General features: G+C 40.2%; 1 protein-coding gene across 8 annotated transcripts in view; it reads right to left on the bottom strand.

Moving 5' to 3' along the window:
- Positions 1-21914, bottom strand: part of LOC135904829 (uncharacterized) — an 809532-nt gene that overhangs the window by 599120 nt on the left and 188498 nt on the right. For 7 of the 8 annotated variants that reach the window (XM_065435820.2, XM_065435818.2, XM_070525263.1 and 4 more), the window contains 2 exons: positions 16880-16969; positions 12820-12944 (listed from right to left, as the gene is read on the bottom strand). In XM_065435820.2, coding sequence (XP_065291892.1) covers positions 12820-12944; positions 16880-16969 — 215 coding nt within the window. The remainder of the gene's footprint in view (positions 1-12819; positions 12945-16879; positions 16970-21914) is intronic. The other variant, XM_065435817.2, reaches the window with a different exon arrangement.

The following is a 21914-nucleotide window of genomic DNA, read 5'->3' as shown; positions in this document are numbered from 1 at the left end:
TCAACAAAGCTGTGGAACTACACTGCGAGCCATTTTGAAATACAGTGCAACATCCTGTTGTGCTGTACTTCAAGATGGGTCTCATGTCAAAATACCAACTAGTCTAGCATTCAACTCTTTTAAAATTACACTGCAAGAGCACAAAGATTATGATGTGGACTGACTCCTCTGTATTATGTGCCACGAACCTGGATGCCACCTGACTCGCTGTGAAAGGCGACTTGCTTACTCACACCAAATGGTGCCTGACTTGTACACACTGTACGGGAAAAAAATTATGTAGATCCCGCACACTGTGGGAATCGATGTAAGCAAAGCTTTCCGTGCTGGATGCTTTGATTGACGATAATTAGCGGTGATGTTGACGGCTAAAGCTTAATTTCCTCAACGTTTAGGGTAACATGAGAGTGGTGAGTTGACGTTAAACATTACCTTGCGTGCATCACAGCTGTTTATCTGCGTAGTACACAGTACACACAGGGAGAGGTGTTTGCTTGAGGCGTTGTTGTGCACCATATTTTATAACCTCTGAGAGGGTTCAGCGTTGTCATTTCCTCACATGGCACATCGCATTGTGGCAGAAGTATTAAACTGGAATTGGATTATGGTGCTGTACGTTAGAAAACCACACTTGGATTATGAGGCAAGCCGTAGTGGTAGACTGTGGATTAATTTTGACCCCCATGATGTTCTTTAACGCGTCCCAAAATCTAAGTGCACATGCATTTTCTATTTCGCCCCCGATTGTAATCAAATCCGTGACCTCTAGCAATACCATAGCCGTAAAGCTAATGCGGCGGACGCACAAGTGTTGATTTGACGGTCGACCGCTTTCGTAAAGTCTCCTGGACTATGTGGTGCGCTTTAATTAATGCGGCTCTGCTTTTGCATGCCCTGTGTAAGTTGCCCGCTTGACCTATTTGCATGGCGTTTATTTTTCAGAAAAAGCAGCAATGTACTGTACCGTACCTTGAACTTAAGCTTATCCTGTTTCCCCGCAACAGGTGTCGTATAGTAGTGGGGTTTCCTAGCCTTCTCACGTCACCTCCCCCCTCTCTTATATGAGAACTGCCTCTCCTCCTCCTTTTCTTTCTTCTCCTCTCAACAGTTCTATTTGCGTCCCCTCTGGCCTCACACGTTAGTAGAAAGGGAAGCGCTGCAGCTTCTGCAATGCTTTTGAGGGGAGTCACGGATAACTACAGCTGTCAAGCGGCTAATGTGGCGACAGCCAGGGAGCTCCAGAGGGCATTGTGCACATTTGATGTGGTGGGGTGAAAACAAGTTCCTCCAGTCGCCTTTCCTCTGTGACTCGCGCTTGTCATATATATACAGGCTCTGAACCTCTCCCCCCCACCCCCCGAGGCGGTGTGTGTGACAGCAGCCCACAGCAGCAGCAGCAGCAGTAGGAAAGTCGAAGAAAGAGGGAAAGAAAGCTTCATTTTAATAATCATACCTGCTAACCCGTGAACTTTAAAATTTGTACATATCCCATGGACACAACACAGAGGGGGGAAGGCACTTCTTTTTTAAAAAATCTTGCCCTGAGCATGTCTTTTGTGGGATACATTCACACTTTATTAATGATGATTAACTTTTTCATGCAGCACGCAAGCTACAAAAAACTTGGAAAAGCACAGACTAACTAGCAATGCATCGCTTTTAGCTACTTTTTTAGAAACATTTCTGTTGCTGACTTTGTTTGCTTCAGAAACTTGTCTGTATAAACTTACTTGAAGCAAGTGCCCTTCTGGTGTACTTTCGCCATCAAACATCCAACGGAAGGCTTGGAGACCGACAAGCAAAACTATTTAACTAACAGAATTCATTTTTCATAAAACTCAATACAACATTTGTAAAAAAGCAGGATGAGCCCAAACTTATAAACCTTGTTGAAAATTCAGGAGACCTGCCAAGTATGAATAATAAGCAGAGTGACTTCAAGCATCTACAAATGAATCTCTCTTCTCAGCGAGTCTGGCAGTAATGGTAGCAAGCAAAGAACCAGACAGAGCATCAGCCAAACCTCTTGCACTTGCTTGGTGTGCTAGCAGCGTTTTCTCAAGCATACGCAGCTGGTATCCCATGGACCACGAGACACGCACTAGCATGCTCATGCTAAATGTGGTTTATCCCCCTGTATGTTAGAACCAATTTAAGCTATACGAATGAATAATACAACATTTTCTAGAAATGTTTGGGGGAACTATTCGTAATCTAAGACTGACCACATACATACTGCAGCTACACTCAAATCTGCAGGAGCAGTCAAGTAAGATTTGTGTATTTGGAGCATTTGCAGAGCAATAGATGTAGGTACAGGAGTCCCAATCAGGGGCTATGCACCTTTAGCTCCTGCACCTTTCTTGAAATGTGTCAACAACAATTCAATAAATCAATTTCAGTTGCAATAGCCAACTCCATCCTATGCTTGCAAATTTTCTAATCTCATTACTCTAGGCAATCCTCTGCCCCCCTTGACTGTGTTTCTCTTCCATTGGCAACCAATGTGTTACTCTAACAATCCACTAGTTATATGTACTAGACATTACGATCATCTGCCCAACTCCACTTCTTCCTCCTCACTTCAACTAGAATTTCTGCTACCAACATTTCCTCTCTAATCTATGCCCCCTTCTTCCTGTCCGTTAGCATTATACCTATCATTTTCTGCTACATTGATCTTTGCAGAGTCCTAGCTGCTTTTAAAATTTAGTCGTTAGCTTCCAAATCTCAACACATAGGTTAATACATTTATTTACAAGTACATTGGTGATAGCCTGAATTCCAGGCCTTAAAGGGGTCCTGAACCACCCCTCTCGTTTGGTGAAAAAACATAGTCCGTGGATAGCATACGCTGCTGTGAACATCTCAGCCAAGTTTTACAGTCATGCGCGGTGTGTGGAGCTCCTAAGTGGAGCGCGAAGTCACCTTTCTTTCAAACGCTCTCTATTCAACAGAAGCCTGCTCCTCACTCTTTTCTGGATGCCTTATTTCGTAATATCGCAGATTCCCACATGTGGCTGCTATTGTTCAATAGCTGACATCAAGAAGGATGTTTGCATCAGTGCGCTTCTTCATACTGTTACTGTGTATATTTATTGATAAAAATTACTAAACAGTAAGTGAAAATCTGCTTTCGAATTTCTACAATAATTACATGCTTCCAAAAGAAGCTGACAATCATTTGCTCACACTAAGCCGCTTCAATTCAACTTTGGCCACCCTGCTTATCGGTGTCATAGACTTTGGGCCCCACTAATTTTGACTAGCTTTGAACGTTGAACTAGCCTCGAACCATACGAAACTTAGTCATACCACACGCACGCTTGCCAGTGCACGCTCACTCCTGGGCATTGGTTATATGCCTTGACAGAATTGTTGCTAGAGCTTCAAAATGTGCAAGTTGGTTGTGGCTACTATCAGCTGGTTAAGTTGGCGCAGGACAAAACCGATCTGCACCCCGCAGCACGGTCAGAATGGAGCATATGAGCGCAAGCATGCACTCAAGCCCTGTCGTGCACAAAGCAGACGCTGCACATATGCACTACAGTTGCATGTAGCTGCGGTCTGCTACTTAGCGTAGATACAGTGACCGCCGCAGAGTGCCACAACGAGTACATTGGCTAGGCACACTGTGGCACGGTGAGGAAAAACGTATGGCTTACATTTGGTGCGTTGTAGTAGCCAAAATCAGAAGTAGTGGTGTCTACATTTTTTCTAAGTTAACATCCAGAATCAAATTTTAATTCAGGCCAGGCGGAGCATTGTGGGCATGCCCTGCTCCAACATAGCCCTTACAGTGCAAGGCATTAAAGAAGCTGTGCAAGCACCGTGAAGGCCAAGTTTGATTGCCAATAACTCCGCCTCTGCTGAACACATTGAAGTACTTTCTGCAATAGAGTATTTCTCAAATCACCTATTTTAACTTCAAATGCATTTCTCCACTTCGATAAAAAGTGGTTAAGGACCCCTTTAAGCAAGTGTGGGCATTAACAATACACGATACCACAAATTACAATTAGAACATATAGCAACATGTGACATTACATGAAAAGACCTGGGCAAGACACAGTTTGCAAATGCTGTATAGAACAATAAAAAAATATATAGTGGTGTATACAGCAGTTGAAAGGAGTGGCATAATCAAAGATACAAGATTTAAAAAAAAAAATGCAAGATGGAGTACATCATGTAGCAGAGAAAATAAATTACACAATTTATAATTTGGCAACAAACATGCTACAACATGACTTTGACGTAATTTCTCGAGCGCATTCATAAAGATGGAAACTGAGAAATGCTTTATTAAATCTGCAGGTAAGTCATTCCAATCAGTAATTGTCCAGGGAAAATACGACTTTTTACAGCTCTGCAAGAGGAATTATTAACCTTTTTTTTTTCTTTTTTAGTGCAGGAGGACAGAGTTGCTCTCTGGGTAAAAGGGTTAAAAATGTGCTTTTATTCTCTTGAACTTTCTCATGGTAAATCAAGCAGAGTATTTGAAATCTCTCATGAGAACACCTTTCTTGTTTTGCAGACTTTTAAGGTTTATAGAGCATAAGAGAAGATAGAAAATTGGGCACGTTGGTTTCGATTTGTGGTTGGCTACAGTGCAAGAAATGGAGATGAAGAAAGTGTTCATCATTTCACTTTCCACATCTTCATTTCTTACACTGCACCCAACCATGAAAGCACAAGATTACTGTTGGTAATACAGTGAACTTTCACTTGAGTGAACTTCAAGGGACTCAAGAAAATAGTTCACTTGAATGAAAGTTCACTAGACTGAATATTCACTAGAATATGGAACAGCATAGGGCACAGCAGACATCGAGTCGAGAGTGTGAAATGCAAGTTATGAAGTTATGTAAATCAATACATAAGCAGTAAGTAACAGTTACGTTGCTGCCTATCTCACAATGAAAAAAAATATATATATATAATTTTCATTTGCACTGGTGTTCTTAAAGTGCAAGAAGTAACAAAGCTGTCCAGAGAGTCAATGTTTTTGTGCACTTCCTATGGCACAGCTTTTTGCTGAGACACAAAGTCTCCTAACTTTCCAAGGCATCCTACAGCCTCGGCTGGAGTTACAGGACTTGAATGTGCCTCTGCCATTGCATCCTCCTCGTCGCACTTTTCTTCTTTGGGATGAACACTGGGGACAATTTCCAGATCTGATAGTTCAGCTCAGGTAACGAACTCACTGTCACACTGCACACAGTCTTCAAACAAAGTGTTGCTGTCAATCGAGCTGGTGACAGACCTCTGTCCACATCCCGGGGTCGATCACCTCATTGCACTGTTCCTCTTACTCACTTTCACCATACAGCGGGGAAAGGCAGGACTTAAGCCAGCAGTTTCTAATTGTAGCCGGTGTTACTATTACACCACTGGAGAGGCAATTTGGGCGGGGGGGGGGCGTCGAGCATTGGCTACGTCTGCGCTGCAGAGCGCAAAACTTCGTTGACCTGATTTCAAAAATGAGCCTGAGTCCACTGATGAAGTTCGTTCAACTGAAATATTCGCTATTCAGAAATTCGTTTAACTGAAAGATTTTTCCATAGACTACACAGGAAAACCACTGGGGATTTTCTAAAAGTTCGTTATTCTGAAATATTCATTAAACCGACGTTCGTACAACTGAGAGTTTACTGTACTTTACACCACTAAGAATTACAAATAAATGTGGCCAATTTTTACTGGATATCTTCAAGATCGCTATTATTAGTCTGTATACATGTGTCCCACACTGGCACCACAAATTCAAGCACTGGTCTTTGTAGCTTAATGAAGAGTTCTCTGTAAATGGAATATTTGTCTCACAGCATTCTTTCTTAGTGTAGGCTATGTGATTGCCCTTTCTGAAATTAAGTGTGATTAAAACCGCTTAATATTTCTAACTTCAAACCACAGATAAAAATGCCATCATTAGCACTGTAAGTAAAATTTTGCAAGTTAGTTTTGTGCGTAACTTTCATTTCCACCATTTTTCCTTTTGTGGTTATTACTCACCTGCCATAATATTTAAGCACCTGGCCTTAATTTTGGCCAGAAGATCTGCCTTAAATAATTTTATCATTAGAGATGTAGAATTTTCTACAAGCCCCCCCAACCATCCACAAAAAGGCATATATTGACCGGCGTGTCCTGGTCAATGTCCTTTGTAAATAGGAGGGAAAACAGTGGCCTGGGTTGCGATCTTGTAGCAATGCCTTTCACTCAATTTTATGCCCCTCTTATCATCCACCCTTCATGGCCGGCTGATCCCAGTGATAAGATGGGTGGAGCATCGCTCTGACCATTGACGAAGTGTAAAAGGTACGGAAGGATTAGCATTGGAAAATGCATCCCTACAAAACTGCGGCACAGATGGTCAGGGAATTGTGGAATACCTGACTGAACCAGGGTAGAGCTTGAGCCCAAGTCATCAAGAAATTCTGTTTGTCGTTTACAAGTTGTAGATCTGCCACAATCTAGGACAGAAGTGAATACTAGGGATAGCTCTTAGTTTTAAAAGTAGCTGAGGGTAAGATACACAAGTGAATCCATAATTACTTTGCTTAGCGCAAAACAATGGACACAAGTAAGACGACAAGTAAATGTTTCCTCAAAACCAGGAAATCTTATATACACCTGACAACACCTGCATAATGCTGATATAAAATAATACACAAACTGGCCAGCAACAGACTAGTACTAGCAGATTGAATTGGGCTTGCACATACTTTTATTTTCAAACAAATCAATAAGCTGCTGTTTGTGACTTGGCAGTGCCTGCCATATGTGCTCCAATCAAATTACATTTATCTGAAGATTTCTTTATGTTGTTTTGGGTTCATTGTGACTACTTAGCCAGGATGAGTGCACTTCTTCACTGCTTCAAGATGCAAATTACTAATCAAAGGCTTGTTCAGCAGTTTGGCCATTGAACATTAATTTTCTACATAGCAAATTTAAAATTCTAAAATCTACACTTTGACTTCGCCAGTGCAAGTCCTCAATCATCTGTAGCTATTATGATGTAATTCTATAAACTGCAGGTCAACGAAATACATTCCACATTAACCGTTAAACCTAATCCTCACCTAAATGCATGAAAACATACATATTCTGCATTCATATTTAAACCTAATCCTCATCTAAACAGAGCATGGAAACATATATAGATAGTTCATGCTTTATTGAGTCTTCAACTAATCACTACCACCCTTTACTTAGCCCCATGATATAGGCTGCAGGAGCAAATGATGGCTATTATCCAAAAGCTAGACTCAATTAAGGGATATGACCAATCAGTGTGAGCCTACAAACAGCAGGAGCCATGAAAAGTGAGAAAAATGCCAAAAAAGTAAATGTTAAAGACAACAAAAGCAAGCTAAAGCGTTCTCCACCATAGCCATGCGTAAATACAAGGAATGCAAATTTTGCAAGTGTTCGAATAGCATAGTTTAAAGAAAACTATGCCCAGTGTGAAAGCTACGTCTAAGGCATGCTGAAGTGATAAAAAAAAGCATTGCAAAAGCAATCAATGGACACAGTAAAATTATGAATACAATAGACTTTTTAAAGCACTTTGATGTTACTCTCTTTGGTAAGAAGTGCTGCAAACTCGTTCTAATCCATAGCAGACATGCAGTAATGAATACACATGCCATGGCTCTCTAGTAAAAACTTCTTGTCCTGTTTCATTACAGTAATCCCTAGATTTTAGAATGCTACATGCTCTCATGAAAGAAACTGTTATATGTGCCATTAAAGGAATAAAAAAAAAAAAAGGCAGCACAGTCAAGCAAGAACTGTATCTCCTCTTTGTGTATTCTTTTATCCTGTATGTTTCCTCCACAGCTGCGAGACACTACAGTTGTCCACTGGAAAGTGAGACAGCTAAAATTAAGATGCCCACAGCCTTTCCTATCCTTTCCTTTACCCTCTTTTGTTCACTGTAAATATAATACATTACTACCAATACTGGATAGGGTATTGTCTTTTGCTGTGGTGCATTCCAGGTTCCAGCACACCAAGAAAAATTAAAAGAGAAGAAAAGCTTCAAGGAGCATGCTCCTTGTCTCTCTGCTGATACAAAATACTTGCTAAAAAGTGTTGCAGGAGGGGACTCCTGAAGTGACAGTCTTTCATGCACAATGTATTCTCCAATTAAAAAAAAAAAGTGTTGCAGCTCCTCTAAAGGCCTAAATCAATCTGATAATTACATTAAATTTACAATGGTGATATGGCCAATGCTAACATATTTATTAAATATTAAAAAAAATTAAGCCTTCAATGTCAGCCCACAGAATATTTATTCACTTAGTAACTATTATTACTTCCAACCAAGTCTCGAAAGTTACACAACATATTCTATTTGTTTTCTTTTCTATTTTTTGGCAGTGACTGTTTACCCCGAAACCATAATATGAAGCCTTTGTCCCTCTAGTATGCAACTAATAAAAAATTATATGAATCTATAATGTGGCCAGTTCAAAACTGGTACAAAGTGTAGTGTGGTTTCTTGCTTCAGGCTCCCACAACACTTTGAACATGGTAAACATGTTTTCTTAGTCCTTGGACCATAGTGTCATATGCACCTGAACCAAATATTATTCCTGTACATGCAGATGGCAGCCCACAATTTTGCTCAAAAGGTTACTTCCCCTTTCTTTCAACTTTTCAAAACACCTTTCACTTCTTTTTTTGACTAATATGAAGGAGTAAATATGATGGCTGCTAGATTTAAACAGTGCCTCATGCAGAAGCAAATGAGGAGAAATCTCCTCTGTGATAGAGCAGAGGTGCCATCTGGTGGCGAGTAACAATACCATTTCACTACTAGTACTATGGGTTCCAAGATGGGTAGTGCAATAGAGAATCGTGCCACACAATATTGAGGCCATGCCAACAAAAAAATTTGGTGCGTCAATGGGCAGAGCATTGTGGTAATTTTTTTGTGGTGCACAGCTTTTAGTGCAGTCGGTAGTTAGAACTTTGAAAAGGGGAGAACGGATGCAATGGCATGACAGTGGTAGCATTTCATTACAATGACTCCATTAATAAAAATCACACTCAAAAACTTCTTGTTGGAGAAAAAGTTTGTAAAAAGATGCCCGTTAATACCAGGCAGATTTCACACCTGCAAAGAAGGTGTCACAGGCACCCAAAGCTCCCTTATGGCAGTCAAATTGTGATGACATGTTATCATAAACTATTGACAAGCACGCTAATTCTCGATGCAAGATGCATCTTAATAGAGCAAACAGCACAACACAAAGAAAGAGAAAGGCAGAACAGGGACTCTGTTGTCTTTAACACATAATCCTACGAACTAACTAAACTAGAGATGAGCGAGTTGTAGTACAGACAGTGACCAAGGACACAAGAAGGCACAAAAGGATACACATGCATAGCACTTCAATGCAGGAACCCAACAAAGACACCAAGGACAACACAGGGGAAATTACTTGTACTTACTAAGTGAACTAAACAAATGATAAATTATTGAAAATGAAAGTGGATGAAAAAAGCAACTTGCTGCAGGTGGAGAACGATCCTACGTCTTTGCATTACGCATGCGATGCTCGACCAATTTAGCTACCTTGGCACCGTTCTCCCATCCACTTTCTAGGGTATTTATGAGTTACTACTAGAACTAACCCCGGGCGTGTTAGCGAGTGCCACCACTCACAAACCTTGGCGGCAGATGTGGAACATCCTTTCTGCCGCAGGCATCTGATCTTTTTTGGCTGAAGGCAACTGGTCAATAAACCCACACATGCTACCTGAAGTCATCAATGTTGCCAAATTTGAAACCCTCGTTATGTAACGAGTGAGTACAAGCAATTTTCCCTGTGTTGTCCTTGGTGTCTTCGTCGGCTTCTTATGACGTGATTAATAAAAATCGGGCCCCTTGGTTAACCCCCTTTCTTCTCGTTCCTTGCAGGAAATTATTCTGTTATTCTTTTGTGCCTTCTCGTGTACTTGTTCACTGTCTGGACTGCAAGTCACTCGCTTCAAGATGAATAACTTACAAACCGACACCACCACTCTCATGAGCTAAACGAGCGACTTTTCTAACGCAAAATTTTCACAGAAGAAAGAGGACATGGCTCAATGGCAAACAAAATACACCCCACATAACATACCAGCAACACAGACTGAACAAAGGGGTGAGGATTCACACAAGAAATTGGAAAAAGTTTTCTTGGCAAGACCTGATAAGCCTTGTGATAATGTGGCAATAGCATTTTATTCAAGTGTTTGTATGTAATAACAAATAAAACAAGTTTCACCATACAAAGTCTAGACTGGCTATAACATTTTCAAATAAGATATTTTGGTCAAATATCAAAAGATAGCCCAACCTTTATTTTCATCTAGGTACACTCTGTCTTTTGCTTGGGCTATTCCTTGGTATTTTACTGTAATACAGTAGAATCTCAGTAAATACAAATAATTTAAACATAATTGCCAGTTAATGAAACAACAGGCATTGGTTAATTTTGTATTTGGGCAATGTTAAAAACCTTTGAATAATCAGAACCAAAATATCTACAACTCCCTATAAATGTAGCTACATAATCAACCTCTAAAGGATCTTTTTTAGAAAGAACCACAATCTGAATTTTTCTTTTTCGACACCTGTCTTCAGTGAACAGGTTAATTCTTGCTGGATGCGCAGCATGTCGCACACCCAGTTTTTTCTTTGCACGTTAAACATTGACACAGTCACTAACAACTTCTTTGGCTGCTGTTATGAAGTTTTGTTACTTTGATTCATGCAGCATCAAACAGAACCAATTCCGCCCTCTATGTTTGCACTAAGGAAGGCAGCAATGAAGTGAGGGAAGTACCAGAAAATGACTGTTGCGAAAAAACCTGCAGTCAAGAGTTCAACAGAATACCATCTGGTCAGATAAAAGTATTCTTAGAAAGCGAAGCAGGTCACTGACCAAGGCCAAATAAAATTTTATTTTGACCTTGGTCAGTGACCTGCTTCATTTTCTAAAAAAACCTGTATTATTCAGCTATCACAGCAAGGCCTATCTCTGTTCAAGTTGACAGAGGATGCAGGTTTGGCACACGCATTAATCATACTTCGGTCTACCTTTATCAACAGCACATCAATGGTTGAAGTACAGGCTGATCAGGTTGCATGCAAGAATATGTGTGTGCAGCAACACATCTGCCAACCTTTCTTTTTTTCTAGTTATTTTTTTTATTTATTTCCACTTCGAGAATAATTAACTTCCGGCAAATTCATTATTTTGGACTTCTGTTTATTTTGACTTGAAGGCAGTCCTTCCTGATTCCAAATTATTGTTTAGTGACTGTACTTCTTCCAGAATAATTTTTAGCTGCTAAGCACCTTCCTGTCTTCTGTTTTTTTTTTCACTAATGTCTACATGCCCTTTCTAATAATCAACATTTATGACAACAGTGTTAAGAGGGTGCATAACATATAGTGCAGCACCCCTGTGCATCTTTCTCAATAAATGGAACTCCTGTTTATTGAAACATATATCTACGGTCCCTTCATGTTTCGTTTAAAGGGATCCTCAACCACACCTCGGGCTTGGTGAAAAAACATAGTCCGCAGATCGCATATGCTGCTGTGAATCTCTCAGCCAAGTTTTGCATTTGTACGCGGTGCTTAGAGCTCGCAAGCAAAGAGCAAAGTCGCCTTTCTCTCAAACGCTGTCTTTTCAACAGAAACCTGCTCATCACTCTATTGCGGGCGCTTTATGTTGTAATAAACCGGATTCCCATATGCGGCTCCTATAGGCCAATAGCTGACGTGAATCAATATGGGTGTTCGGATCAGTGCACTTCTTTCTACTGTTACCATGTATATTTATTGATCAAGTTCAATAAACAGGTTGAAGGTGGCAAAAATGTGCTTTCGAATTTCGATAATAATTACTTCCGGAAGAAGCCGGCTATCATCTGCTCATGCTCGGCCACAGTCACCCATGTGGGAATTAAACTTTGGCCACCCTGCTTAATGATGTCGTAGCTGGCGGGTCTCTCTAATTTCGACTAGCTTTGAACGCTGAACTAGCCTCGAACCACACGAAACTTAAGGTCATACTACATGCATGCTTGCCAGTGCGTACTCAGTCCTGGGCATTGGTTATATGCCTTGGCAGAATTATTGATGGAGCTTCAAAATGTGCAAGTTGGTTGTGGTTACTATCTGTTGGTCAAGATGGTGAAGGACAAGGCCGATCCACAACACATAGCACGGTCAGAATGAAGCATATGAGTGCAAGCATACACTCAAGCCCTGCCGTGCACAAAGCAGATGCTGTGCAAATGCACTACAGCTGCATGTAGTTGCGGTCTGCTACTCAGCGTAGATACCGCGGCCACCGCTGGGTCCCATGACGAGTCCACTGGCTAAGTGCATTGTGGCTCACTCAGGACAACCGTGTTTGGCTTACGTTTGGGGCGTTGTAGGCGACAAAATTGGAATTAGTTGTGCAGTTGCGCCTATGTTAACATTCAATATCAAATCTGAACTGCGCGCCATGGTGACATATAGAAGGTGGGGTGCTGGGGGCACATCCCGCTACGTCGTAGCCTTCGCAGTGCAAGGCATTGAAGAAGGAGCGGGAGCACCGCAAAGGCCACGTTTGATTGTCAATAACTCCACTTCTGCTGAGCACAATAAAGTACCTTTTGCAGCAATGTATTTCTGAAATAGCCTATTTTAACTTCAAATGCACTTCTCCTCTGTGATAAAAAATGCTTCCGAGCCTCTTTTAAGAGATTCTGCTGTATAGTGAACTGCACAAGATTTACATTCTCACTTTTGACACCTACCAAAAGGCATCTTCAGGCTCCATGAAAAGAAGACACATTCCAACAAGGAAGTTCATGCCCTGACAATATCCAAGGCTGGGGTTGTGCAAGCAAATGGCTTGAAGAACTTCCTGCAGCTTACGTATCTAAAAAAAAAAAAAAAATGGGGAAAGAGAGAGAGAGAGAGCAGGTGTTAGCACATGTAGAAGATGACTCATTTCATGAAAGAAACTGCAGTTAAAATTTAAAAATTTTTACTCATTCAAAGTGCACAAACTGTACATTTGTTTTTCTGATGCTATGAGAGAGCTTTTAATATGGTCAAAACCACTAAATACCATCAGTAAGAATGTGCTTCATTTGACTATACTCGGTGAAAACTTAAGAAACCTTGTGGTTTCTTAGGTTTTGAGCTCCACCCACAAAGCCACAGGGCACGTCCTTCGTGCTCATGCATGCCAAGACATTGTTCCAGAGGAATAGACAATAGTATTGAAAAAATGAGTGAAAGTAATTGAGTGGCTTGTCTATAGACAAATTCTCTTTGAGATGAACAGCAGTGTATATTCCACTGCATTCATACCTTGTCAAAAAATACAGATTCGCTATTCAAAGGATTGTTACATATTTATCATCACCATTATTACCAGCCTATTTTTGTGTCCACTGAAGGACGAAAGCCGCTCCCAATGATCTGGAATCACCCCTGCCTTGCACTAGCTGACTTCAACTTGCACCTGCAAATTTCCTGATTTCATCGCCCCAGCCAATTTTCTGCCATCCTCAACTGCACTTGCTTTCCCTTGGCGCCCATTACCCGCCGTGGTTGCTCAGTGGCTATGGTGTTGGGCTGCTGAGCACGAGGTCGCGGGATCAAATCCCAGCCACGGCAGCCACATTTCGATGGCGGCGAAATGCGAAAACACCCGTGTACTTAGATTTAGGTGCACGTTAAAGAACCCCAGGTGGTCGAAATTTCCGGAGCCCCCCACTACGGCGTGCCTCATAATCAGGACGTGGTTTTGGCACGTAAAACCCCATAATTTAATTTTTTTTTTTTTGGCACGTATTGTGTAACTCTAATGGTCCACCGGTCATGAGCCTTACTTATTACATGGCCTGCCCAGCTCCATTCTTTTTTCTCTTGATGTCAACTAGAATATCGTCTATCTCCGCATGCTCTCTGATCCACACCACTCTCTTACTGTCCCTTAACATTACACCTAACCTTCAAATTTCTGCCCCATATTTTAGCACAGGTAAAAAGCAGTGATTGTGCACTTTTCTTTCCAAAGACAGTGCTAAGCTCCCATTCAGACTTTAGTATTCTCTGCCATATGCACTCCTCCATATGCCCCATCGCTGCATAATATAAAAGTACCAATGTAGCAGGAGAAAATAAGAAACTACCTTAAGTGCTAAAACAGGAATTGAGACATTGCGTTCAAACTTAAAAATATATCTCTCATTTTAAGGATGTGCACAGAGCAACTGTACCACTGTGCTCACAGCGAAAAATGGAAGCCTGACAGGTGACAGGCGCTGCAGTCAGAGGGCCCACCATTGAGGTCAGGCACATGCATGCTAACCCATCAAGTTTCAATTTTTCTGTGAGGGTGATTTTTAGGATCAACACAATGAAAGCTTTGGCCCACAGAAATCTGTGGATGCAGGCCTTATCAGAGTCCTTCCAAGAATGACTCGGGCCTTATTAGGAAAAGGGTCAGACAAGGAGACACAATCTCTCCAATGCTATTCACCGCATGCTTAGAAGTATTCAAGCTACTAGACTGAAAAGGCTTAGGAATGAGGATTAATGGTGAATATCTCAACAACCTTCCATCTGCAGATGACATTGACATTGTTCAGCAACACTGGGGATGAATTGCAAAAAATTATTGAGGATTTGAACCGAGAAAGTGTAAGAGTAGGTTTGAGGATTAACATACAGAAGACCAACATAATGTTGAACAGCCTGGCAAGGAAACAAATAATCATGATCGCCAGTCAGCCTCTAGAGTCTGTGCAGAAGTACATTTATTTATGTCAACTACTCACAGGGGACCCTGATCATGAGGAAGAAATTTACAGAATAAAGATAGGCTGCAGTGCATACCGCAGGCATTACCAAATTCTGATTGGAAGCTTACCACTGCCGCTGAAAAGAAAAGTGTACAATCACTGCTTTCTACCAGGGAATAAACTTGATGGTTAACAAAGAAGCTCGACAACAAGTTAAGGACTGCATAAAGAGCAATGGAATGAAAATTATTAGGCATAAAGTTAAGAGACAGGAAGAGAGCGGTGTGGATCAGTGAGCAAATGGCAATAGCCGATATTCTAGTCGATATTAAGAGGAAAGAAAATGGAGCTGGGCAGGCCACGTAATGCAGAGGGTAGATGAGAGTTACACAATGGGTGCCAAGGAAAGAAGAGCACCAGTTGAGGATGACAGAAAATTAGGTGGGATGATGAAATCAGGAAATTTGGAGGCGCAAGTTAGAATCGGCTAGCGCGAAACAGGGGTAATTGGTGATAGCTGAGAGAGGCCTTCACCCTGCAGTGGACATAAACATAGGGTGATGATGACGACTTCACTTTAAACATAGCATTAAGTGTCCTTCAGCGCTTGGTGTTGGGCCCAGCACTAATTTTGTGCTATGTTAATGACACTGAATGTATGGTTTCACCCAATGTAACAGTTCACTTTTTTGCAAATGACTGTTAGATGTATTAAAAATAGCATGCTATGTGGCTGCACTAAATTTGGCACTACATACAGCAAGTGAGTGGTGCAATAAGTACAAAATTAATATTAACTAAAGCAAAACTTTCTATGTTAGACTAACAAAACAAACTAAGAATTGTTTATAATTAAAGAATTTTTCAGGATAACCCATGGCACGTAGTAAAATTCTGCTTCTTGAGCTAGATTACTCTCAAAGGTGGATGTTATTTGCATGAGAAATAAAATGGATATTTGACTCATTAGCAAAGTTTTGCCAATCACCTTTTAAAATAATTATGGCAGATGCACCTTATGAATCGTACAGCCAGCGACTTCAGAAGTCATATCCACTTGGAACAAGTTCTGAGGATAACACGAGTTTCAAAATATGCATCTCCAAAGTTTGTGATGGAATGCACTGGTATTCCAATAATTTTTGAGCCTTAATGCATAAAAAGGTGTTTTGTTAAAAAAGTACGAGGAAGAACAGCACATTTTTACTGTAACAGCGCTTTTGACAGCACTTATCTCAAAACTGATGATAGTTTAAAGCTTGTTTCAAGTGGATATACCTTGTGAAATCACTGGCTTCAATTCATACACTGCAATATGTGCACTAAATCTGTTAAAAAGTTGATTAATAATTTGTTGTTAATTAGTCTATTAGGCATTCTGATTTCCAGTCTAAGTAATGTCCACTTTCAAGTAATCCAGCTCAACGAGTAGTTTATTTGTGCTATATGCCACAGGCGAGAATAAAAGGCATCCATATAGGCAAGCTTACACCCATGATGCCAAGAATAAATGCTTTTATTTACTCATTCTTCCAACAGACAATCAAAGACTGGCATTCATTGCCCTGCTGCGTAATCCAATTGGTCTCTTAACATCAATTTGATTATTTCATATTTGCCTTTCCATTTGTACTGGGCATCTTGTTTCTGTCGTGTCCATGTGACTGCACCTGTTTTTGGCTATGGCTACGTGTTTTTCGAACAGGCAATTGAATTGTGTGGGTTCTCATTGTTGCTTTTATTTTGTTCAGCATGCCACAGAAGTTTTTACTTGCTTTTCATATACTGTAGCAGCTTATGCATGACTCTTCGTTTATGTAGTACATGGTGTGATGGTAACTGTGCAATAAAGTAAGTGTGTTCGTGATGAGTAACCATATTCCACAGTTCCCCCCCCCCCCTTTTTTTTTGCTAAGGTATACCTAGGTGCACATGCCTACATTGTATTCTTTGACTTTTTTTGTAGTCAACCCACTCTGCATTGGCATGACAAGAGCTAACAGCACTAATAAATAAAAAATAAACATAAATAAATAAAGGGCTACAGAATGTGACCTACCCCGTCAGCATCTGGGCTGCTGAATCGAACGTTATTTGGCAATGTTCGCAAAAGGTCAAGGGATATCTGCCGCTTGTTCTGAGACACCACCTAAAAGCAAGCATATAGCCATTGTAAAAGCATTAAGTAATCAATACATATGCATATCAGAAGAAAACACTTTGCATAGTGAAGCACATTTGTTAGGATTACTGCTGTTTATTTACGTTGTGGATTACCTTTATGGCCTTGGTTGTAAATTATACAAGCTATAAACAGTAGTGTTCTGAACACCTGTACCTGCTACAATACATACATAGGATTGTGCCTCTGGTTAGATTATGACTATAGTATTCTGACTGGCCACAAATTATGTGTTGCTGAAAAAAACTGTGTGCGCCACTCTCCTGTGCTCTTTTTAATAATCCCTTAATGTTTTCCCCAAAACACACAGTATAAAAGAAGAGCCCATCCTGTTGACAGATCATTAGTATAAGCATAACATAGCATTACCTAAAACAAGCTAGTGCCACCGTTACCTGTGCAAAGCAGGTCCTCTAGGATCACTGCTGGTGATTTACACTAACGATAATCTTTAGGGCCTTGGCTGTAGAGTACACCAGTGATAGCATCATTTATTCAGACACTTGTGATGTCTCTGTACTGACACTACTAGTGGACACTCGTGCTGGATGCAAAAGATGATGACGATCGGCCACTCAAACTCTAGCCAAATAAACATGGCTGCAGTCGCCTGCAACAGTGACCTCCACATGAGTGGTGACTCGGACATGTCGGTAGTATCCGATGCATTATCTTCATGTTCAGTGCTGATGCTTACAATGCTAATGGGCTTAGTTTGGACTAACTGCCAATACACTTTTTTCCCATGTAAGCAAGATCTAGAGCAGTCAACATAATTTTTTAAATAGCATGCCTCTGAAGTTTAGTTCTCTGTCTCAAGTCTCTACTTTCATCACAGCAAGAATACTAGGGAGGAAAAAAAGTACCTCTTTGCCTCGAGTCAAGCAGCTATATATTCTGGTTCTGTTGAGAAACCAATCTGAAACTGTAGCAATGATGGCATGCAGTGCCTCGCAAAACAAGGAATAATGCATAGCTAAGAAATGTTAATATGAGGTAAAAGTTTACCTTAATGACACACCAAATAACCTACTTGTCCAATCATTTGTCCCATGTGTTTCTCCCTTACTTTATATTCTTACTATACTAGTTCTATACTTCTGCTGCTTTCTAGCAGCAATGAAATGACCCACCCAAACTACCGTCAATGCAATTTTCTCGAAATGTTTAAGAATGAAGAAAAAATTTCCATTAGATATGAAAATTTGAAAAGTATACACAAAACATTTTGAAACACTGATATTTTATTCATATGTGCACCTTTAATAATATACCACCAAATGCAGTTATAAGGACGTTGCCTTGCATAGCATTCACACCAAAAGAATAATCTGCGAAATGTTTACAGGCCCAGAAAATATTGTGCCACCATTAAAAAACAGTAGAAACCACATAAGCGCACAGGTATCAATAAGTGCTCATAGTGAGATCCGAAACTTGAGATGGCTCAACGTTCTTCTGTGTGGCTTAACCATGTCATCAAGCTTTCTTGATTGGCTTCATGCTTTCACTCTGCTGGCAATAAAATATTTTCTATGATAAGAATGCAGCATAAAGTGCCAGGCAGATACCTTAAAATTCTAGCAACACATGTTAATCCACACTGCACACTATCAGGCCTTCATCCAATCCACAGTGAGACAAGCCTGATGCCTACACATATTCAGTGATAGGGTCAATTGCTGCTATTATTCTGAAGACAGAGCACATGACTTTTCCGAAATAGATATGTGACTCTCAAACATTACTACACAGTATTTAACCTGCTTACGCATAATTGAAAATGGAGTTTGTGGCTTCAGAAATAGAGAATTCGCCTTCAAAATTTGTATTTTTCTTCACAATCTTCATCTTTCAGAAAAAGAAGTAAAGTGCCACTCAAATACCCCCATTTGAGTTTTCCCACTTATCCCTTTTTAACTAGCATGTTACTGGCATTATATTGAGAAGTTTCTAGTTCTTGTTACTTTGAAAGGAAAGCTTTTTCTGAGGGTGAATTCTAATCTTCCTAATCAAATATGGTGAAATTCAGAAATGTTTTATTATTTAATTCCACTAAGCCGAATTCCAAAAAAATATCCATTACATTTAGATGAAAAATATTAATTCTTATGAGTGACAGTCACAAAGTCCTAAAACATTTTTTTTTTAAATTTCACTACAATCACAAAATTTAAAGAAATACATTTGAGCACCAAGCTGCAGTAACCTTGCAACAAGAAGAAGTACCATAGTTCTTTATACTAGCGGTACATGATGGAGCCCTTAAATCCAACAAGTTCGATGTATTGTAGGTATGTTTTACATCACTCTGGTACTTTGTGCATTAACCTTTGGGGAACTGACTTGTTAACTTATTGGGCGCATGAAAACAGCAATATAAGGCAGATGCTTTTTCCACTTTAAACTATAGGTGCCATTTCACAGAATACCTGCAATGGTGGTGTAGTGGCTTTGATGTTACGCTCCTACATCCTAGGTTATGGACTCAAATCCTGGCCTCAGTGGCTGCATTTCGAAGGACGTGAAACGCAAGAGCACCCGTGTACCGTGCATTGGGTGCACGTTAAAGAACTCTAGGTGGTCAAAATTAACCTGGGGTGCCCCACTACGGCATGCCTCATTATTATATCGTGGTTTTGCACGTAAAACTCCAGAAATTAATTAAACCATTTTACAGAAAGGCGATTTCTGTTTCTGTGGCAGAGTTTGAAAGCTTTAATCTTGTCCGTTAAATTTTATTCAAATCTGCAAATTTTGGGAGCCTAGACAGAATTCCACGAGAGTCACTAACAAAAATTAAACCTTTTTTTTTATATAACTTTCACTCAGATTAAGTCAGTAGTTGCTTAATGAGAGCATTTGTGCATTTCCTAAATGCTTTTGCTGGGCATAAACTGAACCAATTAAAATAAATGTGAATGGGGAGAGCCTTCTTCCTTAAAGACACTAAAAGCAAACATTAAGTCAACATGGACTATTAAAATACCATTCTAGAAACCTCGCAATGCTTGTATCATGCCAAGAAAAGCTTAGGTAAAGAATCACATCGGAAGGGTCTGCATACCTCTAGCACAATTGAAATTGCCGGGAAGTCATAACAGATGGTTGTGACGTTGCATATGCCATATCACTGCCCTTTACTGCTGCTAGCAAGTAAAATGGTGCCTGACAGCTGGTGCTGTCAGGCACATTTTCTTGGCTATAGTTTCTTGTGCAAAACGCAAACATGCTGGAAGAAAACAAGCCAAGATAGAGCTCACAGTGTGAAAGAGGAAGGGAAAGCGTGTGCCAAATTATAAACACATCTTTGGCGTGCATTGTGATGAGCCTTGTTCTATGCTACGTGCAGTTTGCACGTGTTGCACAAGCCAGCAAAACCAGCATAGCACTATGTGATAATGAAACTACTGAAATGCGAAAGTGCACATGGTGAAGAGTTGAGTGAAAACGAAAGCTTTTGACTGCCCACGTCCTTGTCAAGAGTAACATCAAATTTCTTTTTTAAACAACCAAATATAAGCAGACAACTAGCACTTTCTTCCATCTTATAATGCAATGCAATGATCTTTTAATTAGGAGTGGTTGAGTACTAGTGGCACAATTATAATGAGTAGTCGCTACGTCAAGAGGATAGTACTTGAATGTCCCGGTGGAATCTCAAATCGTGTCCTGCATTTACCTCTATTTCTCTATTAGTAAAGCTTTGTTCTTGATAATACTGATGCCTTAGATGTTGTCGAGCATTAATCCATCACTTTAGCTCGACTTATTGCCTTTAGTGTCCTTTTAATGCATTCCTCAGTAATTATGGCATTTCTAGTCCTGTTTCTACCATACCATTATGAGAACATTTACAGCCTCTGTTGTACATAGATGCTAATGGTTCAAGTACACTTTCCAATTTATCAAAAGCATGAAAGAGTATTTCGCAAGTTTCTGGCCAGTGACACTGTCAGTAATTTAGCCTGGTAAAAATTTTCTTGCCACACATCCCCCCCCCCCCCCTGTTTTTATAGCTGCACTGTTCATGAATTGTACTATGAATGTTTTCTGGTTGGCCTAGCCACATTTTTGTGGATGTTGACAAGGGGAGCCCTGAGATTACACCTGCAACATCAACACAGAGGAAGGATAGTCTACTTTCAAAGGGCCTACACGCAAGTATAGACTTAGAGTAATTTCTCCTAGTTCAATATGGCATAGGACAATCTTTCTAAAATAATAATAATAAAGAAAGAAAGAAAAGTAAGTAATGAACCCTGAATAGACAATCTGTGTTACTGTCAGCACGTCTTAACACTGCACATCATCCTCATCATCACTATCATCACCAGCCTATTTTATGTCCACTGCAGGATGAACACTGCACACCTTTGCTATAAAGCAAATGCCAGAAAGAACAGAACAAAATACAGCCTGGCCCAGTTCCATCATGGTAGTTTCACACAATTAATGAAGATAGCTATTTGTTTCAGGAATCCAGGAAGCAGCTGCTTGTGCTGCAGGTAAACTATGGCACAGACTATAGCACCCTCCAGGCAAATACAAACTCACAATAGAAATATAAAAGGACAAAAGAAGATCCTTTAGAAAAGCTTTAACTATAATGAGAAGCGCAAAAATGTTTCTGACTAACTACCTCACCTGCGTGCCATGTACGAAATATTGTGTTATAAATCTTTTCACCATTATTGCTCCCTATATAGCGCTGTATTGGGTTTGGGTCTTGCTCAAGGTATTTAGCACATTGGGTGCAGCTTTAGTTTGCAATGAATTTCAGTTTAACAAAGTGACATCAGCAAATAATTATTCTGGAAGCACCTCTTGGAAGCACAAAAACACAGGAAATGAACACACAAAATGCAGCTGATGGAACAAGCACAAACTCTTTGTCACCAAAATTCTGTCA

The sequence above is a fragment of the Dermacentor albipictus genome, chromosome 1 (assembly GCF_038994185.2).
Source record: "Dermacentor albipictus isolate Rhodes 1998 colony chromosome 1, USDA_Dalb.pri_finalv2, whole genome shotgun sequence".
Taxonomy (NCBI): domain Eukaryota; kingdom Metazoa; phylum Arthropoda; class Arachnida; order Ixodida; family Ixodidae; genus Dermacentor; species Dermacentor albipictus.
The sequence above is the reverse complement of the archived record's forward strand: the minus strand, read 5'-3'. Positions and strand labels throughout refer to the sequence as shown.